This window comes from Macaca fascicularis, chromosome 16 (assembly GCF_037993035.2).
Source record: "Macaca fascicularis isolate 582-1 chromosome 16, T2T-MFA8v1.1".
Taxonomy (NCBI): domain Eukaryota; kingdom Metazoa; phylum Chordata; class Mammalia; order Primates; family Cercopithecidae; genus Macaca; species Macaca fascicularis.
Window position 1 is genome coordinate 2,149,295 of NC_088390.1, and position 18,254 is coordinate 2,167,548.

Consider the following 18,254-nt stretch of genomic DNA (forward strand, 5'->3'; position numbering starts at 1 on the left):
CGAGAGCAGCCCTGAATCCTCAAATCGGAAACTACAGCCTTGCCTTAGCGGGCAGACGGACGCAGGAAGATTGACGGATAAAACGGACTCGACGGGGAGGGAAGGGGCCAGGCCCGTTGCAGCTGGCGTCTTACGAGTGCTCCCTCAGGGAATGCTTTCAGGGAAGAGGCACAAGGTTTCATTCGCCAGGCATTAACTAGGCGCCCACCGAATGCCAGGCCTGCGCTGGGTGCAGGTACTGGGATCAGAGATCTCAGTCTACTGGGGGAATGTTAATGTAAACATATCATAGCTTTGTGATGAAGGAGGAGGTGCCTCCTGGCCCCTGGGACACATTGAAGGGCTAATGTTAGCAGCTCCTACACCCCAACGACCACTAGGGACCTGTCAGAGGAGGATCTGTGATGGGCCTAGGAAGCCTAGGCTGATTGTCCAAGGCTTTCGAAACAACTGACCAAAAACCATAGCAGTGGTAACGTTCAAATCTGGTCTCAGGGTCCCAGCCTGCCAGACTAGATCTCCACTGAACCATCCCCACCGCCGCCCACACGGTGGGTGAAGCCTCAAATCTGAGCGGATCCCTCCTATCATAGTGTGGGGCCTTAGCAGAAGTTGTGGCACACAGTACAGTCTCAATACATATTCGTTGAATAAGTTAATTTCTTGCCTTTTCGTATCCTCAGACTGGCTCCTAAAGAGATATCGGGGTTGAACTAAGCTTAATGTGGGGGCAGGGCATAGTGGCTTACACCTTTAGTCTGAGCACTTTGGGAGGCTGAGGAGGATTGTGTGAGCCCAGGAATTCCACACCAGGCTGGGCAAGATAGGGGGACCCTGTATGCACAAAAAAATTAAAAAATAGCTGTGTGTGGCTGGGCGAGGTGGCTCACACCTGTAATCCCAGCACTCTGGGAGGCAGAGGTGGGCGGATCACCTGATGTCAGGAGTTCAAGACCAGCCTGGCCAACATGTTGAAACCCTGTCTCTACTAAAAATACAAAAATTAGCCAGGCGTTGTGGTGCATGCCTGTAATCCCAGCTGCTTGGGAGGCTGAGGCAGGAGAATTGCTTGAGCCCGGGAGGCTGAGGTTGCGGTGAGATGAGATGGTGCCACTGCACTCCAGCCTGGCGGACAGAGTGAGATTCTGCCTAAAAAAAAAGAAAAAGCTGTGCGTCTTGGCAGTGCTTGTAGTCCTAGCTACTGGGGAGGCTGAGGTGGGAGGATTATCGTTTGAGCCCAGGAGGTCAAGGCCGCAGTGGACCATGACTGCGCCCCTGCGCTCCAGCCTGGGTGATGGAGTGAGACCCTGCCTTAAAAAATAATAAGCTGAATTGTGGGGAACAGGGTGAGACCAGAGTAAGGGCTGCAGTCTTGCTAAGCGCTACGGTTTCCCCTTTACTCCAGGAGTTGTAATTATGTGTAAACCTGTCTTTGCTAGACTACTGGTCCCTAAGGGACAAGGTCACTTTTCTGTCCTTACTGGTACGTCCACCACCCTGACTCAAGTGTTCTTCCCATCTTTCCTGGCTTAAGAGTAAGGAGGAGCAATGGGACAACTAAGTCAGTGTATGATGTTTATTTCCCTTTTAAATGAGGAGAGGTAAGTGTGAAAGAATTAACCAGTGTGGCCATAGTCAGTGGGATTCGGAGTAAGGAGGGCAGTCTTTTAAGTTAGTATTCATGTTTAATGGTTTGCTTATAGACCTCATATCTAGAAGCTCAAACCTTCAAGGCATCCTCAGGAGGTGGGAGTGAGGAGACATTCTCCCAGGGTGGCTGGGCTGGCTAGACTGACTCTTGGGTTTTCCGCAGGGCTGTTCTCTTTTATTATTATTATTAGGGCTGTTCTCTTTTCATTATTATTATTATTATTATTATTATTATTTTTTTTTTTTTTTTGAGACGGAGTCTCCCTCTGTCGCCCAGGCTGGAGTGCAGTGGCCGGATCTCAGCTCACTGCAAGCTCCACCTCCCGGGATTACGCCATTCTCCTGCCCCAGCCTCCTGAGTAGCTGGGACTACAGGCGCCCGCCACCTCGCCCGGCTAGTTTTTTGTATTTTTTCAGTAGAGACAGGGTTTCACCGTGTTCGCCAGGATGGTCTTGATCTAATGACCTTGTGATCCGCCCATCTCGGCCTCCCAAAGTGCTGGGATTACAGGCTTGAGCCACCGCGCCCGGCCTACACGGTGGATTCTAAAGGTGATAAGGGCTGGGTGCAGTGGCTCACATCTGTAATCCCAGCACTTTGGGAGGCCAAAGTGGGAGGATTGCTTGAGTCCAGAGGTTCAAGACCAGCCTGGGCAAAACAGTGAAACCTTATCTCTATTAAAAACAAAAAACAAAAAACTTAACTGAACGTACGCTTGTGGTCCTGGGTACTCAGGGGGCTGAGGCAGGAAGATGGCCTGAGCCCATAAGATTGAGACTGCTGTGAACAATGATCGCACCACTGCACTCCAGCCTGGGCGACAGACCAAGATCCTGTCTCAAAAAAAAAAAAAAAAATTTTTTTTAAGGTGATAAGGACGATCCAGAAACCTGCACCAAGACTCTCAACTTGGAGTTGGGCTGGTGGTCCCTGAGTTCTGTCCTGCCGGACAGTGGGGTCCCCCTAGGTAGGGAACGTGGCCCCACACGGCGGCCGGGTGACCGGCCACTGCTTACCAGGAGGGGGGAGACTGGCAGGGGGTCTGAAGGAAGATCTGGTGGGTGTCCCCCTTCACAAGACTCGGCCTGCAAAGCTCGTGCAGGGAGTTAGCACATAGGAGAGCTCTGGTCCGGGAGTGGCAGGCTCGTGCACGGCCGGGGGGGAGAGGAGTGGGAGACTGAGTCGCAGGGAGAGGGCAACTGCAGTGGTCGGGGACCACCAGGGAATCCCGAGTCCCGGCATTCTGGGCTGGGGTGGAACTCCGTATAGCCCCGCTCCTATCTCCTCCTTTATGGCCCCGCCCAGCGGGTATCCCCGCCCCCTGCTGACCGATCGGCGATCGATCGCAATGTCTGCGCTCTCCGCGTTCTTCCAGCGCTGTCTTTTTAGTACCACGTGCTCAGGCAAGTGATGGCGGCGCTGGTTGTGTCCCGGGCAGCGGAGCAGGGCGGCCGAAACGGCCCTGGCAGAGGTGGGTGCTGCAACGCTGCGCCCTCCAGACCTCGCATCTCGGGGCGGGGCCCCCAAGTTAGGGATAGGACCGACCCCCTTTAACGGCGGCAGCGTCTTCTCTAGATCCCGCTGTTAGTCGCCTTGGGCCGCTGTCACCACCTGGGGGTCGCTGTCAACCGGAGCCCAGGGGTACCAGTCTTTTGCAGCTTTAGGGCGCGACCGAGAGCAGCCCTGAATCCTCAAATCGGAAACTACAGCCTTGCCTTAGCGGGCAGACGGACGCAGGAAGATTGACGGATAAAACGGACTCGACGGGGAGGGAAGGGGCCAGGCCCGTTGCAGCTGGCGTCTTACGAGTGCTCCCTCAGGGAATGCTTTCAGGGAAGAGGCACAAGGTTTCATTCGCCAGGCATTAACTAGGCGCCCACCGAATGCCAGGCCTGCGCTGGGTGCAGGTACTGGGATCAGAGATCTCAGTCTACTGGGGGAATGTTAATGTAAACATATCATAGCTTTGTGATGAAGGAGGAGGTGCCTCCTGGCCCCTGGGACACATTGAAGGGCTAATGTTAGCAGCTCCTACACCCCAACGACCACTAGGGACCTGTCAGAGGAGGATCTGTGATGGGCCTAGGAAGCCTAGGCTGATTGTCCAAGGCTTTCGAAACAACTGACCAAAAACCATAGCAGTGGTAACGTTCAAATCTGGTCTCAGGGTCCCAGCCTGCCAGACTAGATCTCCACTGAACCATCCCCACCGCCGCCCACACGGTGGGTGAAGCCTCAAATCTGAGCGGATCCCTCCTATCATAGTGTGGGGCCTTAGCAGAAGTTGTGGCACACAGTACAGTCTCAATACATATTCGTTGAATAAGTTAATTTCTTGCCTTTTCGTATCCTCAGACTGGCTCCTAAAGAGATATCGGGGTTGAACTAAGCTTAATGTGGGGGCAGGGCATAGTGGCTTACACCTTTAGTCTGAGCACTTTGGGAGGCTGAGGAGGATTGTGTGAGCCCAGGAATTCCACACCAGGCTGGGCAAGATAGGGGGACCCTGTATGCACAAAAAAATTAAAAAATAGCTGTGTGTGGCTGGGCGAGGTGGCTCACACCTGTAATCCCAGCACTCTGGGAGGCAGAGGTGGGCGGATCACCTGATGTCAGGAGTTCAAGACCAGCCTGGCCAACATGTTGAAACCCTGTCTCTACTAAAAATACAAAAATTAGCCAGGCGTTGTGGTGCATGCCTGTAATCCCAGCTGCTTGGGAGGCTGAGGCAGGAGAATTGCTTGAGCCCGGGAGGCTGAGGTTGCGGTGAGATGAGATGGTGCCACTGCACTCCAGCCTGGCGGACAGAGTGAGATTCTGCCTAAAAAAAAAGAAAAAGCTGTGCGTCTTGGCAGTGCTTGTAGTCCTAGCTACTGGGGAGGCTGAGGTGGGAGGATTATCGTTTGAGCCCAGGAGGTCAAGGCCGCAGTGGACCATGACTGCGCCCCTGCGCTCCAGCCTGGGTGATGGAGTGAGACCCTGCCTTAAAAAATAATAAGCTGAATTGTGGGGAACAGGGTGAGACCAGAGTAAGGGCTGCAGTCGTGCTAAGCGCTACGGTTTCCCCTTTACTCCAGGAGTTGTAATTATGTGTAAACCTGTCTTTGCTAGACTACTGGTCCCTAAGGGACAAGGTCACTTTTCTGTCCTTACTGGTACGTCCACCACCCTGACTCAAGTGTTCTTCCCATCTTTCCTGGCTTAAGAGTAAGGAGGAGCAATGGGACAACTAAGTCAGTGTATGATGTTTATTTCCCTTTTAAATGAGGAGAGGTAAGTGTGAAAGAATTAACCAGTGTGGCCATAGTCAGTGGGATTCGGAGTAAGGAGGGCAGTCTTTTAAGTTAGTATTCATGTTTAATGGTTTGCTTATAGACCTCATATCTAGAAGCTCAAACCTTCAAGGCATCCTCAGGAGGTGGGAGTGAGGAGACATTCTCCCAGGGTGGCTGGGCTGGCTAGACTGACTCTTGGGTTTTCCGCAGGGCTGTTCTCTTTTATTATTATTATTAGGGCTGTTCTCTTTTCATTATTATTATTATTATTATTATTATTTTTTTTTTTTTTTTTTGAGACGGAGTCTCCCTCTGCCGCCCAGGCTGGAGTGCAGTGGCCGGATCTCAGCTCACTGCAAGCTCCGCCTCCCGGGTTCACGCCATTCTCCTGCCTCAGCCTCCCGAGTAGCTGGGACTACAGGCACCCGCCACCGCGCCCGGCTAGTTTTTTGTATTTTTTAGTAGAGACGGGGTTTCACCGTGTTCGCCAGGATGGTCTCGATCTCCTGACCTCGTGATCCGCCCGTCTCGGCCTCCCAAAGTGCTGGGATTACAGGCGTGAGCCACCGCGCCCGGCCCGCAGGGCTGTTCTCTATCAAGGAGCAGTATGTGGGCTCAGACTCATTCTTTGCTCCTTAGCCCCCTGGTGTCACCTCTACTCTCCTGAGGAAGAAGGTGAGCCATATTCTATTCATGGGCTCAAGTCTTCCATTCCCAGTAATTTCACAACATGGAAATTATACCGGTTACCTTCTGGCTTAATGAATTGTCTCTACCTTCGGGATGAATTCAGTGAGAACGAAAGCTGGGCCAACCCCCTTGGTGTCTGGATCTGGCCCTTAAACTCGGTGGAGTTAACAGCTTAGCTGGGTCTTGTTACTGAACTCAACTTGGGTCTCCCTGTCCTCACAAAGCAAAGCCAAACACTGACATTGAGATTTGCAGGGAGAGAACAAGCATTTATTGTAAGACGCCAAGCAGGGAGACTGGGCAGCTGAGGCTTAAGACCTAAACTCCCTGATGGCTTGCAAGCAAAGGGTTTTTATTTTTTAAATTTTATTTATTTATTTATTTATTTAGAGACGGAGTCTCGCTCTGTTGCCCAGGCTGGAGTGCAGTGGCGCAGTCCTGGCTCACTGCAAGCTCCGCCTCCCGGGTTCACGCCATTTCTCCTGCCTCAGCCTCCAGAGTAGCTGGGATTACAGGCGCCCGCCACCATGCCCGGCTAAGTTTTTGTATGTTTGGTAGAGACGGGGTTTCACCTTGCTAGTCAGGATGGTCTCGATCTCCTGACCTCGTGATCCGCCCGCCTCAGTCTCCCAGCACTTTGGGATTCCAGGCGTGAGCTGTGGTGCCGGCCACAAAGGGTTTTTTTTTTTTTTTTTTTTTTTTTTTGAGACGGAGTCTCGCTGTGTCACCCAGGCTGGAGTGCAGTGGCGCGATCTCGGCTCACTGCACGCTCCGCCTTCCGGGTTTACGCCATTCTCCTGCCTCAGCCTCCGAGTAGCTGGGACTACAGGCGCCCGCCACCACGCCCGGCTAGTTTTTTGTATTTTTAGTAGAGACGGGGTTTCACCATGTTAGCCAGGATGGTCTCGATCTCCTGACTTCGTGATCCACCCGCCTCGGCCTCCCAAAGTACTGGGATTACAGGCTTGAGCCACCGCGCCCGGCCTCACAAAGGGTTTTTAAAGGCTGGGCTGCAGGGGGTCTTTAAAGTGAATTAAGGGCTGGGGAATTTCTGGAAATTTCTTACCTACTTTCTGGCTTCAGTCTGTCTTAGGTCTTACATGACAGCAATTAGTTGGCATTTTTCATCTGGTGGGGGGGTCCTGGTTTCCGAAAAACAACTTAGGGCTATATGTCAAGATGTTATCTTTAGTTCCTATGGGGAACCAGACATCTCATGACTCTGACTTGAGTGACTGTTGTTTATTATCTTCTTGTTTAGCAAGTTACTGACTTCCCTAATTGCTGGTTATAGGGCTAGCTAAGATGCCTGGGACTTTTCTTGAGATGACTCAAAATTTTTTATTTCTATGCTTGAGTAGGGGCACCGACAGACCCTGAAAAGGGGTCCCTATTCCACCTCAGTCTGGCTGCGGCCAAAGACAGACACCAGCTCAGGCCTTATATCCATTCTAGTTCGGGCCCCTCGGGGCCGCGTGGCCAATCAGATCCCCCCTGAGATCCTGAAGAACTCCCAGCTGCAGGCAGCAATCCAGGTCCTGCCTTCCAACTACAACTTTGAGATCCCCAAGACCATCTGGAGGATCCAACAAGCCCAGGCCAAGAAGGGTGAGCCCGTGATCATTGAGCTGGGGTGGGGGTGGAGGGGCTGCCTGGCCCGGATGGGACAGCGTCCCCCTTGCAGCCCCTTCCTAGCCCTCCACCTCTCACGTCTTTGCTCTGTCTCGCAGTGGCCTTGCAAATGCCGGAAGGCCTCCTCCTCTTTGCCTGTACCATCGTGGATATCTTGGAAAGGTGAGGCTTGGGACCCTGGAGAGGAGGCTGAGCCAGGCTGCTCCCACCCCCTATGCTCATTACCCGGGTGGTTAATGCCCTGGTGGCGGGCATTTTTTCCTTCTGGACCTCCGCCGTCCCCCTTTCCCTCCCACAACCACGCACACACTAAGGGAAAACCCGAAACAAATCTCCAGCTTGCTGAGGCCCTGCGTGTCCCTGCAAATCTCTCCTCCCTAAACATTTGGGACAGAGAAAGAAACCAATCCCAGCGTCTTCAAAGCTGCACCCAGAGCAGGTGGTAGGACCCAGGGAGGAACCTGAGAATTCTCCAAGCCGCCCCTGAAATGTGCTGAGTGGTCAGTGAGAGGTCTGCTGGTGGGGGCGCCGGGGGCACCTTTTCCTCAGGCACATTTGGGGAAGTAGAGCAAGGATGGGTTTGGAGCACGGAGTGTCTGGGAGAAGGTATTCAGTTCCTCTACATCCTACCCCTGTCACTCTAAGTTTCTGCAATACAATGAGCCATCCTTGGTGGGGAGGGTGAGAGCTTAGCCATCTGGAACCAGCACAGGAACAGGGGAGGGGAAGGAAGAAAGGGGACGTCATCCCATGCTGGGAACCTCCCACTCCCCTGCTGCCCCATCCCCCTCCCTCCCCTGCTCCCCATCCCCCTCCCCTGCTCTCCCTCCCCCTTCCCTCTTGCCCCCTCCCTATCTCACCCCTCTGCCTCCCCTCCTGCTTCCTCCCCCTCCCCTGTTGCCCCTTCCCCCTCCCCTGTTCCCCCTTCCCCTCCCCTGTTCCCCCTTCCCCTCCCCTGCTCCCCCATCCCCCTCCCCTGCTGCCCCATCCCCCTCCCCTGCTCCCCCCTCCCCTGCTCCCCCCTGCCTCCCTTGTTGCCCCTTCCCCCTCCCCTGTTGCCCCTCCTCTGCTCCCCCTCCCCCTCCCCTGTTGCCCCCTCCCCTTCCCCTGCTGCCTCCTTCCCCCCACCATCCTGTTACCACAAACTCACTTCCCTGCTCCTACCCTATTGCCCCTTGGGGATGCTCTCTGGGGCTCAGGCCAATTTGCATACATTTTAATCTATAAAAAATTAAGTGCTCTGGCTGACTCAGATGCTTGGGCTGCATTCTAAGGAGCTAAATAATCTGCTTCTGGGCACAGCCTGATTTGGGGAAGGCGGTGGAGGAGGGGGTGACTAGCAGGAGCTCAACTCTTCCACTGCCACACCCCCAGGGGAAAGATGGGGGGACCCCAGTCACTGAGCCAGGCTCCACACCCCAAGTGTGAGTCTCTTCCAAGGAAGAGGGGGTTCTCCTCCATTCCTAGGGTGAGTTTAGGGGTACAGGGTCTTCCCCACCCACATCTTCCCCACCCACCCCCTCCCCCAGTGATTCTGGCCTGGCAGCAGATCCCACCGCAGTGTTCTGGCCGGAGCCTCCTCTTCCTGAGGCAGGAGGCATGTAGGTGGCGCCATGTGCTGTGGGGGACCTGTGCCTGGGTCCCCCGTCCTGTGCACCAAGGACCCTGCCTGTGGTGGGGAGGTAGTGGGGGTCCTGCCTGTGGTGGGGAGGGAGTGGGGGTCCAGGCAAGAGGGCCCTGCCTGTGGTGGGGAGGGAGTGGGGGTCCAGGCAAGAGGACCCTGCCTGTGGTGGGGAGGGAGTGGGGGTCCAGGCAAGAGGGCCCTGCCTGTGGTGGGGAGGGAGTGGGGGTCCAGGCGAGAGGGCCCTGTCTATGGTGGGGAGGGAGTGGGGGTCCTGTGGTGGGGAGGGAGTGGGGGCCCTGCCTGTGGTGGGGAGGAAGTGGGGTCCTGTGGTGGGGAGGGAGTGGGGGCCCTGCCTGTGGTGGGGAGGGAGTGGGGGTCCAGGCGAGATGGGGGCTGTGTGTATCCATACAGCCACACCTACGCCCACCGCAGCCTCAGCGTGAGAGTGAGGACCTTTGCGTGTATGTGCGTGCTCACTGCTCTGGGTGGGTGAGTCAGGGCAGGGGATATCTGTGTTTTGACCCCATGTATGCCGGACTGAGGGTTGGGGTCCCTCCTGCAGCCTGAGCCTGGGCAGAGGAATGAGGGTCCTCGTGCAGCAACAGTTCCAGGAGCGGTTGCCAGGCTGGGGGAGGTGGCAGCTGTGCCCCTCCTACTCTTTGTTGGCAGAAGTGGCAGCTGCCAACCCAAGGAACTGGAGAAGTAGGGAGAGAGGAGCTGGGCCCTGAGACACCCTCCCAGCATTGGGTCTCTCCCACCCCACTCCCTGTGTCCCTGTCCCACTCTCTGCCCCCCCCACAGGTTCACGGAGGCTGAAGTGATGGTGATGGGTGACGTGACCTATGGGGCTTGCTGTGTGGATGACTTCACGGCGAGGGCCCTGGGAGCTGACTTCTTGGTGCACTATGGCCACAGTTGCCTGGGTATGGCGGGACCAGGACACCTGGACAGTGGCGGGGCTGGCAGGGGGGCAGGCTGCACACTCGTCTTCCCCACGGCAGTGGCTTCTTGTCCTGCTTGGAGACACGAGGTCCCTCCTGGTTTCTGGGGTGGCCTCTGCCTGCCTGCTCTGCAGGTACATCTTTCCTTTGGATTTGGTTGCCTTGGCAACTGTGCTCTGTCCCAGATGCGGGTGTTTGAAAGACTGCTGGTCGTAGAGCAGGCCAGGCCCTGGCCGGGTGACAGAGAAGTCTGATTGAGAAGGCGCTTCTTGGGGACCCGTGACCCCCTCTTCTCCTACCCTGCCCTTTTACCCCCAGGCTGAAGCCACTGGGCCTGGTTGCTCAGAGACCTGAGCCTGGGCCGGGCCCTCTGCTGCTCCTGCCTCCCAAACAGCCCCTGAACTCCTCCCTCCCGCAGTTCCCATGGACACCTCGGCCCAAGACTTCCGGGTGCTGTACGTCTTTGTGGACATCCGGATAGACACTGCCCACCTCCTGGACTCTCTCCGCCTCACCTTTCCCCCAGCCACCGCCCTTGCCCTGGTCAGCACCATTCAGTTTGTGTCGACCTTGCAGGTGAGTGGAACGAGGATCCTCGGCCTCCCGCAGGGTGGACAGCAGCCGCTCTCTGGCTGTTGCTGGATCCCCAGGTGCTCCAGGCTGTTTCTCAGCCCTGGCTCTCCTGCCCCAGCCACTGGCTTCCCTTCCCTCGTCATTCCTACAGGCAGCCGCCCAGGAGCTGAAAGCTGAGTACCGTGTGAGTGTCCCACAGTGCAAGCCCCTGTCCCCTGGAGAGATTCTGGGCTGCACATCCCCCCGACTGCCCGAAGAGGTGGAGGCCGTTGTGTAAGTTAAAAATGGGGGCCAAGTACATCCTAGAGACATGAGTGTATCCTGGGAGGGAGCCTGAGGTTCATCATCCAGGAAAGAAACCAAATCTAACGTTCCTTACCTGCCCAAGGTCACACTGCAAGGTGGGGACCAAACAGGGACCAGACTTCAGGTTTACTGTCGCTTTCTCCATTGCCCAGTCCACCACCCAGAAAGCTGTGCAGGGTGGGGGCAGGAGTCAGAGGGGCTGATGCGGGGGATGAGGGTGGGCTGGAAATGGTGGGAATATAATTGGAGAAGATGGATGGGCACGCCCAGGCTGCAGCCCCATTAATTTACCATCCGGACAGCTAACAAGCAGAAGCAGTGTGTCTCCTGCCGCCTAATTATTTTAGGTAATGGAAATGCTTAATGTTGTGTGAATGCAGCCAGCCTGAGAGCCGACAGCTCCCCCAGCTGGGACCAGGGAAGGGAGCCCTGTTCCTTACTAATGTCTGGGAGGGAGGGGCACTCCCTGGCTCAGTCCCACGTCTGGGACTTCAGAGGCTGTTCCCACAGGCCTGACACCCCTGCCCCTAGACAGGTCCACATCAGGGCCTTCCCCAGCCCAGACCTGGCAGCCCTGCTCCCTGAGCTGCATTCCCCCTGTGCCCGCACCACTCGGTTTCTACCCTTGGGGGCTTCAAAGTGTATGTTGGAGGGAGGGACACCCTGAGTGTTAGCCATTCATCAGAATGAAGTGTGGTCTCCAAGAGGGAGAGAAGGAGCTGCCACAGGCAGGTTATCTTCCACACTCTGGAGTCTGCAGGGCTGGGAAGCTACTGTCAGGGACAGCATGTCTACGGGCACACTTGGTACAGCCTGGGGCTGAGCTTCAGATACACTGCTTCCTAGCTGTTTAATATTAGGCAAGTTTCTTAACATCCCTGAGCCTCAGTTGTATCTTCTGTAAAATAGGTATACTATACGTATCTTGGAGGATGAGTAGATAGGACTGCGTGAACTAATTCACTTCAGGTACTTAGTCTGTGCCTGGTACATAGAAGGCACAAGTCCAATACACAGTAGCTGTTGGCCGGGCGCGGTGGCTCACGCCTGTAATCCCAACACTTTGGGAGGCCAAGGCAGGAGAATTGCATATGTCCAGGAGTCTGAGACCAGCCTGGGCAACATCATGAAACCCTGTTCTCTCCAAAAAAGAAAAGAGAAAGGAAAAGGAAAGAAGGAAAATTGGCTGGGTATGGTGTCCATGCCTGGAGTCCCAGCTCCTCAGGAGGCTTAGGTGACAGGATCGCTTGAGCCTGGGAGGTTGAGGCTGCAGTGAGCCGTGACTGAATCACTCAGCCTGGATGACAGAGTAAGACCCTGTCTGAAAAAAACAACAACAACAAAATGAAAATGAGGTAGCTATTGTTGTAACTCAGTAACTGGGCCCAAGAGCTAGTTTGGGCAGAAAGTAGCCGTTGTATGCCCTGCGACCTCATGTACAGCATCGATCAGAGGTCCCCAACCCTGGTCCCATGGCCTGTTAGGAACCCTGCCGCACAGTGGAAGGTGAGGGGTGGGCCAGCCAGCATGACCGCCTGAGCGCCACTCCTGTCAGATCCACCATGGCGTGAGATTCTCGTAGCTCAAACCCTGCCGTGACCTGTGTCTGTGAGGGATCTAGGCTGCATGATCCTTCTGAGATTCTAATGCCTGATGATCTGAGGTGGGACAGTTTCATCCTGAAACCATCCCCCACTCCCACCCGTGTCTGTGAAAAACTGTCTTCCACAGTGCCAGAAATGTTGGTTACTTGAACACTACTGTCCACATCTGTATGGAGCTTGTAAAGGAGAAGCTGTTCCCCAACTTCCAAATGAGGATCTCTAGAACCCCAGGTGGCCTCCCCGTGGCCGGGCTGCTCCTTCACTCTTCCCCAGAAGCTTGGGGTGGGACAGTTCCTCGATTCTGCATTATGTAAATAGAGTCATCCAGTTCAAACTCCTCATCTCACATGTGAGAAAACCAAGGCTCCAAGAGGTGAAATGATGGCTTGTCCCAGTTCACACAGAGTCACAGCACAGCCAGCCGGGAACTCAGTCCTCTGGACTTTTTTTTTTGAGACAGAGTCTCGCTCTGTCACCCAGGTTGGAGTGCAGTGGTACGATCTCGGCTCACTGCAGCCTCCGCCTCCCAGGTTCAAGTGATTCTTCTGCCTCAGCCTCCCCAGTAGCTGGAACTACAGATGCGTGCCACCATGCCCAGCTAAGTTTTTTGTATTTTTAGTAGAGACGGGGTTTCACCTTGCTAGCCGGGATGGTCTTTATCTCCTGACCTCGTGATCTGCCCGCCTCGGCCTCCCAAAGTGCTGGGATTACAGGCGTGCGCCACCGTGCCCCGCCAGCCCTGTGGACTTCTAAGCCAGCAAGTGCCTCTTCTGCTGCCCCAAACCACACTCACAGCCTCCTTTCCACCCCTGCAGGTATCTTGGAGATGGCCGCTTCCATCTGGAGTCTGTCATGATTGCCAACCCCAATGTCCCCGCTTACCGGTATGAGCTGGGCCGGGCTGGGCTGACCAGCTAGTGTGGGGTGAGACTCCCGCCACCGAGGCCCTCAATGGGCTGCATCCCCATTTCCTGGCCACTGAGCCACCAGCCCTAAGGATCTGAGGCACTCGGGCCCTGGATCTGGGCATTAGCTCCAGGGCTGCTGTTGCCTACCCGTCTCCTGGGGTTTCCACTGAGATCCTAAAGCCGCCGTCTCTTGTGTCTGCTCAGCTATGGGACAGGTCTTCCTAATGACAATCCCCGCTCTTGCCTCTGTTCCTAATTACCTGCGTGGGGCCTAAAGGTTCAGGAGCCCACGGGGCTGAGTCAGGAGCTGTGTGCACAGTCGTAGTCCCCACAGTGGCTGCACTGTGACCCTGACTGCTGCTTTTCCAGGTATGACCCGTACAGCAAAGTCCTGTCCAGAGAGCACTATGACCACCAGCGCATGCGGGCTGCTCGCCAGGAAGCCATAGCCACCGCCCGCTCCGCTAAGTCCTGGGGCCTTATTCTGGGCACTCTGGGCCGCCAGGGCAGTCCTAAGATCCTGGAGGTCAGTGGGCTCAGGACAGCCTCTGGAGGAGGGCAGTGGCTGGGAACACAGCTGGGAAAACCTGTAGGCCACAGGTTCACCTTTGCTTGATTAGGTGACCCCCACCCTGTCTCCCTCTCCCAACAGCACCTGGAATCTCGACTCCGAGCCTTGGGCCTTTCCTTCGTGAGGCTGCTGCTCTCTGAGATCTTCCCCAGCAAGCTTGGCCTACTTCCCGAGGTGGATGTGTGAGTTCCCCCACCTTACCTGCTTGGCTATGATTGGCTAAAGAAACTTAGAAGCTGGGTCTTGCCCATCTCGTCTTAAAGGCTGGAGCCAACAGGAATTGCTTCCATGGCCATGGAATTTTAATGTTTACAGAGACCTCCCTGGGAGGGCTAACTGGGTCATCCCTGCTTTGGGACTCTGGGGCTCACAGGCAATGGCACCATCACATTTGTCCTTGTGAGATGCGTTTGAGTGGTGGCTGACACCTGCCCTGTACCAGGTACTAAATTTGGTTCTGGGGGTACTATCACCAGTGAGCTGCCCTGGAAAGCTCATTGTCGGCAGAGGAAACAGGAGAAAACACGCAACAACACGGTATTCCAAACAGCAGTGGGTCACTGTCTTTACTTTAGGATTCATAAAGCCTGTTAATGAATGGGTGTGCTAGGGCACTGTCATGGTCTTCAGCATGCTGCTGGCAGAGGAGACCCTTCCTAGGGTCTGACCTGGCTTCCCTTTCCAGGTGGGTGCAGGTGGCATGTCCACGTCTCTCCATTGACTGGGGCACAGCCTTCCCCAAGCCTCTGCTGACACCCTATGAGGTAACACCAAGCTCTGGGAGAGAGTGGGCTTTAGACGTGGTTCTCAAAGGCGAGGTCTGCAGTGGAGTGGTGTGGGTGGGCAACATTTTGCTATGTTCATAGATTCCGGAGTCTGACTGTCTCGATTTCTCCAACGGAGTCACCTCCTAGCTGTGTAGCCTTAGGCAAGGCCCTGAACCTCTCCGAACCACACATTTCCCTTCTGTGGTGGGGGACAGTGTGCCCTTCACAGGCCGTCGTCGTGAGGACTGAATTCAGTAATCCAGGAGCAGAAAAACACTGGCGAATGCTATTTTCCGCTCCCCTCCCCTAGGCGGCCGTGGCTCTGAGGGACATTTCCTGGCAGCAGCCCTACCCGATGGACTTCTACGCTGGCAGCTCCTTGGGGCCCTGGACGGTGAACCACGGCCTGGACCGACGTCCCCAGACCCCGGGCCGACCCACGCGGGGGAAGGTAGGCGGGGGCTGCCCGGAGGGAGGAGAGACCGCGCCTGGGCACTGGCCGCCTCCCTGGCGACACGAGCCGAGGCCGCCGCCCTGCGACCGCGACGGGAAATGCACAGGAGCGGAGCGGAGGGAAATGCAGGGTCGCAGAAACGAGACCCTGACCAAAGTCTGCAACCTCAGGTGCAGGAGGGGTCCACGCATCCCCCTTCAGCCGTGGCTTGCGAGGACTGCAGCTGCAGAGACAAGAAGGTGGCGCCGCTTGCTCCTTGACAAGCTCCGGGGTCTCAGGTATCCGCCCTTGCTCTGGCTGCGCCCCGCCCTTTGCCGTTGTCATGGGAACGCCTTGGCGCTCCAAGGCCCGCCTTCAGGGTGTTGCGGACTATTGGCTCCGCCCTTTGCATTCTACTTCCGGTCGGGGAAAGACCGCTTCCGGTGCTTCCGTCGCTCCTTGCCGGTCATAATGGCCGCGCAGCGACCCCTGCGGGTCCTGTGCCTGGCGGGCTTCCGGCAGAGCGAGCGGGGCTTCCGCGAGAAGACCGGGGCGCTGAGGAAGGCGCTGCGGGCCCGCGCCGAGCTCGTGTGCCTCAGCGGCCCGCACCCGGTCCCCGACGCCCCGGGCCCCGAGGGCGCCAGATCAGACTTCGGTGAGACGAGCCCTGCTCCGGAAATACGCTCAGTTTTCTCCCTCATGTTTCGTCCCCTCGACACCCCTCAGCATCCCCCACCCTGCGTCCACCCTCATTCCTCCCACCCAGTCCACACCCTTCGTTTCTCGCGGCCCATACCCTCTTGCTCAAACTGCAGCCTGTCCTCCCAGGCTTCCGCCTTCGTCGTCGTCTTCCGCTGTCTCCTGTTCAGGCCAATCCATTCCCCGCCTCTCATTTCCCCCAGACTTTCGCCTCGATTCCCTCTTTTCCTGTCATCTGGAACCCTCCCGCCCTTTCTCATTTCTTTCCTTCCTGGAGCCTCCCATGCCCTAATCCCATCCTCTTTCCCCATACCGCTGTAGGGTCCTGCCCTCCAGAGGAGCAGCCTCGAGGCTGGTGGTTTTCAGAGCAGGAGGCGGACGTTTTCTCCGCATTGGAAGAGCCCGCCGTATGCAGGGGCCTGGAGGAATCCCTGGGGATGGTGGCGCAGGCACTCAGCAGGCTGGGGCCTTTTGACGGCCTTCTTGGTTTCAGCCAAGGGGCTGCGCTAGCAGCCTTTATATGTGCCCTGGGCCAGGCAGGCGATCCCCGCTTCCCCTTGCCACGGTTTATCATCTTGGTATCTGGTTTCTGTCCCCGGGGCCTTGGGTTCAAGGAATCCATCCTGCAAAGGCCCTTGTCATTGCCTTCACTCCATGTTTTCGGGGACACTGACAAAGTCATCCCCTCTCCGGAGAGTATGCAATTGGCCAGCCGATTCCCCGGAGCCATCACCCTCACCCACTCTGGTGGCCACTTCATTCCAGCAGCTGCAGCCCAGCGTCAGGCCTACCTCAAGTTCTTGGACCAGTTTGCAGAGTGAAAGATCAAGAAATGTCTCTGCTCCTACATCCAGCCCCTCTTGGGGTAGCCTCCCTCATCTGTGCCCTCCCAGGGCCCTCCACTGCTGTGAGTGCACCTCACCAGGACCAGTTAAGAGACAACTATCAATTCTTGAGACCCAAATTATATGGACCCTGCCTTGTATTGAAGAAAAGGGGAGCACAAGGCCTTAATGGACATTGACTTGTGAAACTCAAACATGAAAATGATTGGAAGGCCGGGCGCGGTGGCTCACGCCTGTAATCCCAGCACTTTGGGAGGCCGAGGCGGGCGGATCACAAGGTCAGGAGATCGAGACCACGGTGAAATCCCGTCTCTACTAAAAATACAAAAAATTAGCCGGGCGCGGTTGTGGGTGCCTGTAGTCCCAGCTACTCGGGAGGCTGAGGCAGGAGAATGGCGTAAACCCGGGAGGCGGAGCTTGCAGTGAGCCGAGATCGCGCCACTGCACTCCAGCCTGGGCGACAGCGAGACTCCGTCTCAAAAAAAAAAAAAAAAAAAAGAGAAAATGATTGGAGAGCCCTGGATTAGGAGGGTGACATGGGGAAGACAGAGGCTGGCACCATGGTGACTGCCACATAATAAAGTGGTGATTTGGATTTTGAGCATCTTTTTCCTGGTACACACACAAACAATTTTATAATGGAAGTCGGTTTCTTGGCCATCTACATGGTCTTCTGGGCAGCACCAAGCAGGGAGATGTTTCCAGTTGTGAGTCCCAGGACAAGCTCCTGCATGGGGGCACATACTCACACGTTATTGGTGGAAGTTTGAAGGCCCAAACTGAAGGGAAGGAGGCCTCGGTGGCACAATCAGGGAGGAATATACATCTGAGAAGTTTTGGGAAGACATCACCTGGCAAGGCTGCCTGAACCACAGTAATTTAGTCTTCTCTATCCAGATCCCTGAGAGCTGTGTGCTGGTCTTCTCTCAAAACCTGGCTGTGTTCCCCACTTCTCCCTAAGTGCTCTAACCTCGCTGAACTATGAGCTTGAAGGGTGGTTGATGCCAGACCTTGGGTGGAGGCCAGAGACAGTACAGAACAAACAGCCTCTTCCTAAATTGATCCCATCTTCAGGGTTTCTGAGATTGATGCCATTCTTCAGTGACTACAGCCAAGGCCTAAGCAATCCAGCTGGTTTTCTCTTTGGGGAGTGTAGTTAGTTGTTCTTGGATACTTTGAGGATTGTTAGTTTCTTTCTTTCTTTTTTTTTTTTTTTTTTGAGACAGGCTCACTCTGTCATCCAGGCTGGGGAGCAGTAGCCAAGATCCTGGCTCACTGCAATCTCGACCTCCTGGGTTCGTGCAATTCTGTCTCAGTCTCTTGAGTAGCTGGCATTACAGGCATGCGCCACCATGCCTGGCTAATTTCTATATTTTTTTGCAGAGACAGGGTTTTGCCATGTTGCCCAGGCTGGTCTCAAACTCTTTAGCTCAAACAATCCACCTGCCTCAGCGTCCCAAAGTGCTAGAATTATAGGCCTGAGCCACTACACCTAGCTAGGATTGCCCACTCTTTCTTTTTTTTTTTTTTTTTTTTTTTTTTTTTGAGACGGAGTCTCGCTCTGTCACCCAGGCTGGAGTGCAGTGGCCGGATCTCAGCTCACTGCAAGCTCCGCCTCCCGGGTTCACGCCATTCTCCTGCCTCAGCCTCCCGAGTAGCTGGGACTACAGGCGCCTGCCACCTCGCCCGGCTAAGTTTTTGTATTTTTAGTAGAGACGGGGTTTCACTGTGTTAC

At 55.6% G+C, this 18,254-nt stretch overlaps 2 protein-coding genes across 8 annotated transcripts; both read left to right on the forward strand.

Moving 5' to 3' along the window:
* Positions 1-3,044: 3,044 nt before the first annotated feature.
* On the forward strand, positions 3,045-17,114 carry DPH1 (diphthamide biosynthesis 1). 7 transcript variants are annotated; one of them, XR_012425117.1, is made up of 14 exons: positions 3,045-3,122; positions 6,978-7,224; positions 7,347-7,410; positions 7,643-7,748; positions 9,674-9,795; positions 10,232-10,389; positions 10,538-10,659; positions 13,112-13,180; positions 13,574-13,730; positions 13,857-13,957; positions 14,461-14,539; positions 14,853-14,993; positions 15,167-15,630; positions 15,996-17,114. XR_012425117.1 is itself a non-coding variant. In XM_045375662.3 (13 exons), exons 1-12 carry the CDS (start codon positions 3,062-3,064, stop codon positions 15,254-15,256), a joined length of 1,317 nt encoding a protein of 438 aa, XP_045231597.1. In that variant the 5' UTR covers positions 3,045-3,061; the 3' UTR covers positions 15,257-15,274; positions 16,440-17,114. The 7 variants fall into 7 exon arrangements, 2 of the variants coding, with proteins under 2 accessions (XP_045231597.1, XP_073874313.1); XR_012425118.1 differs by having other exon boundaries at positions 7,072-7,224; XR_012425116.1 differs by lacking the exon at positions 7,643-7,748.
* OVCA2 (OVCA2 serine hydrolase domain containing) lies at positions 15,418-17,114 on the forward strand. The gene is made up of 2 exons (XM_005582466.4): positions 15,418-15,630; positions 15,996-17,114. The coding sequence occupies exons 1-2, from the start codon at positions 15,447-15,449 to the stop codon at positions 16,493-16,495; spliced, it is 684 nt and encodes a 227-aa protein (XP_005582523.1). The 5' UTR covers positions 15,418-15,446; the 3' UTR covers positions 16,496-17,114.
* Positions 17,115-18,254: the final 1,140 nt, after the last annotated feature.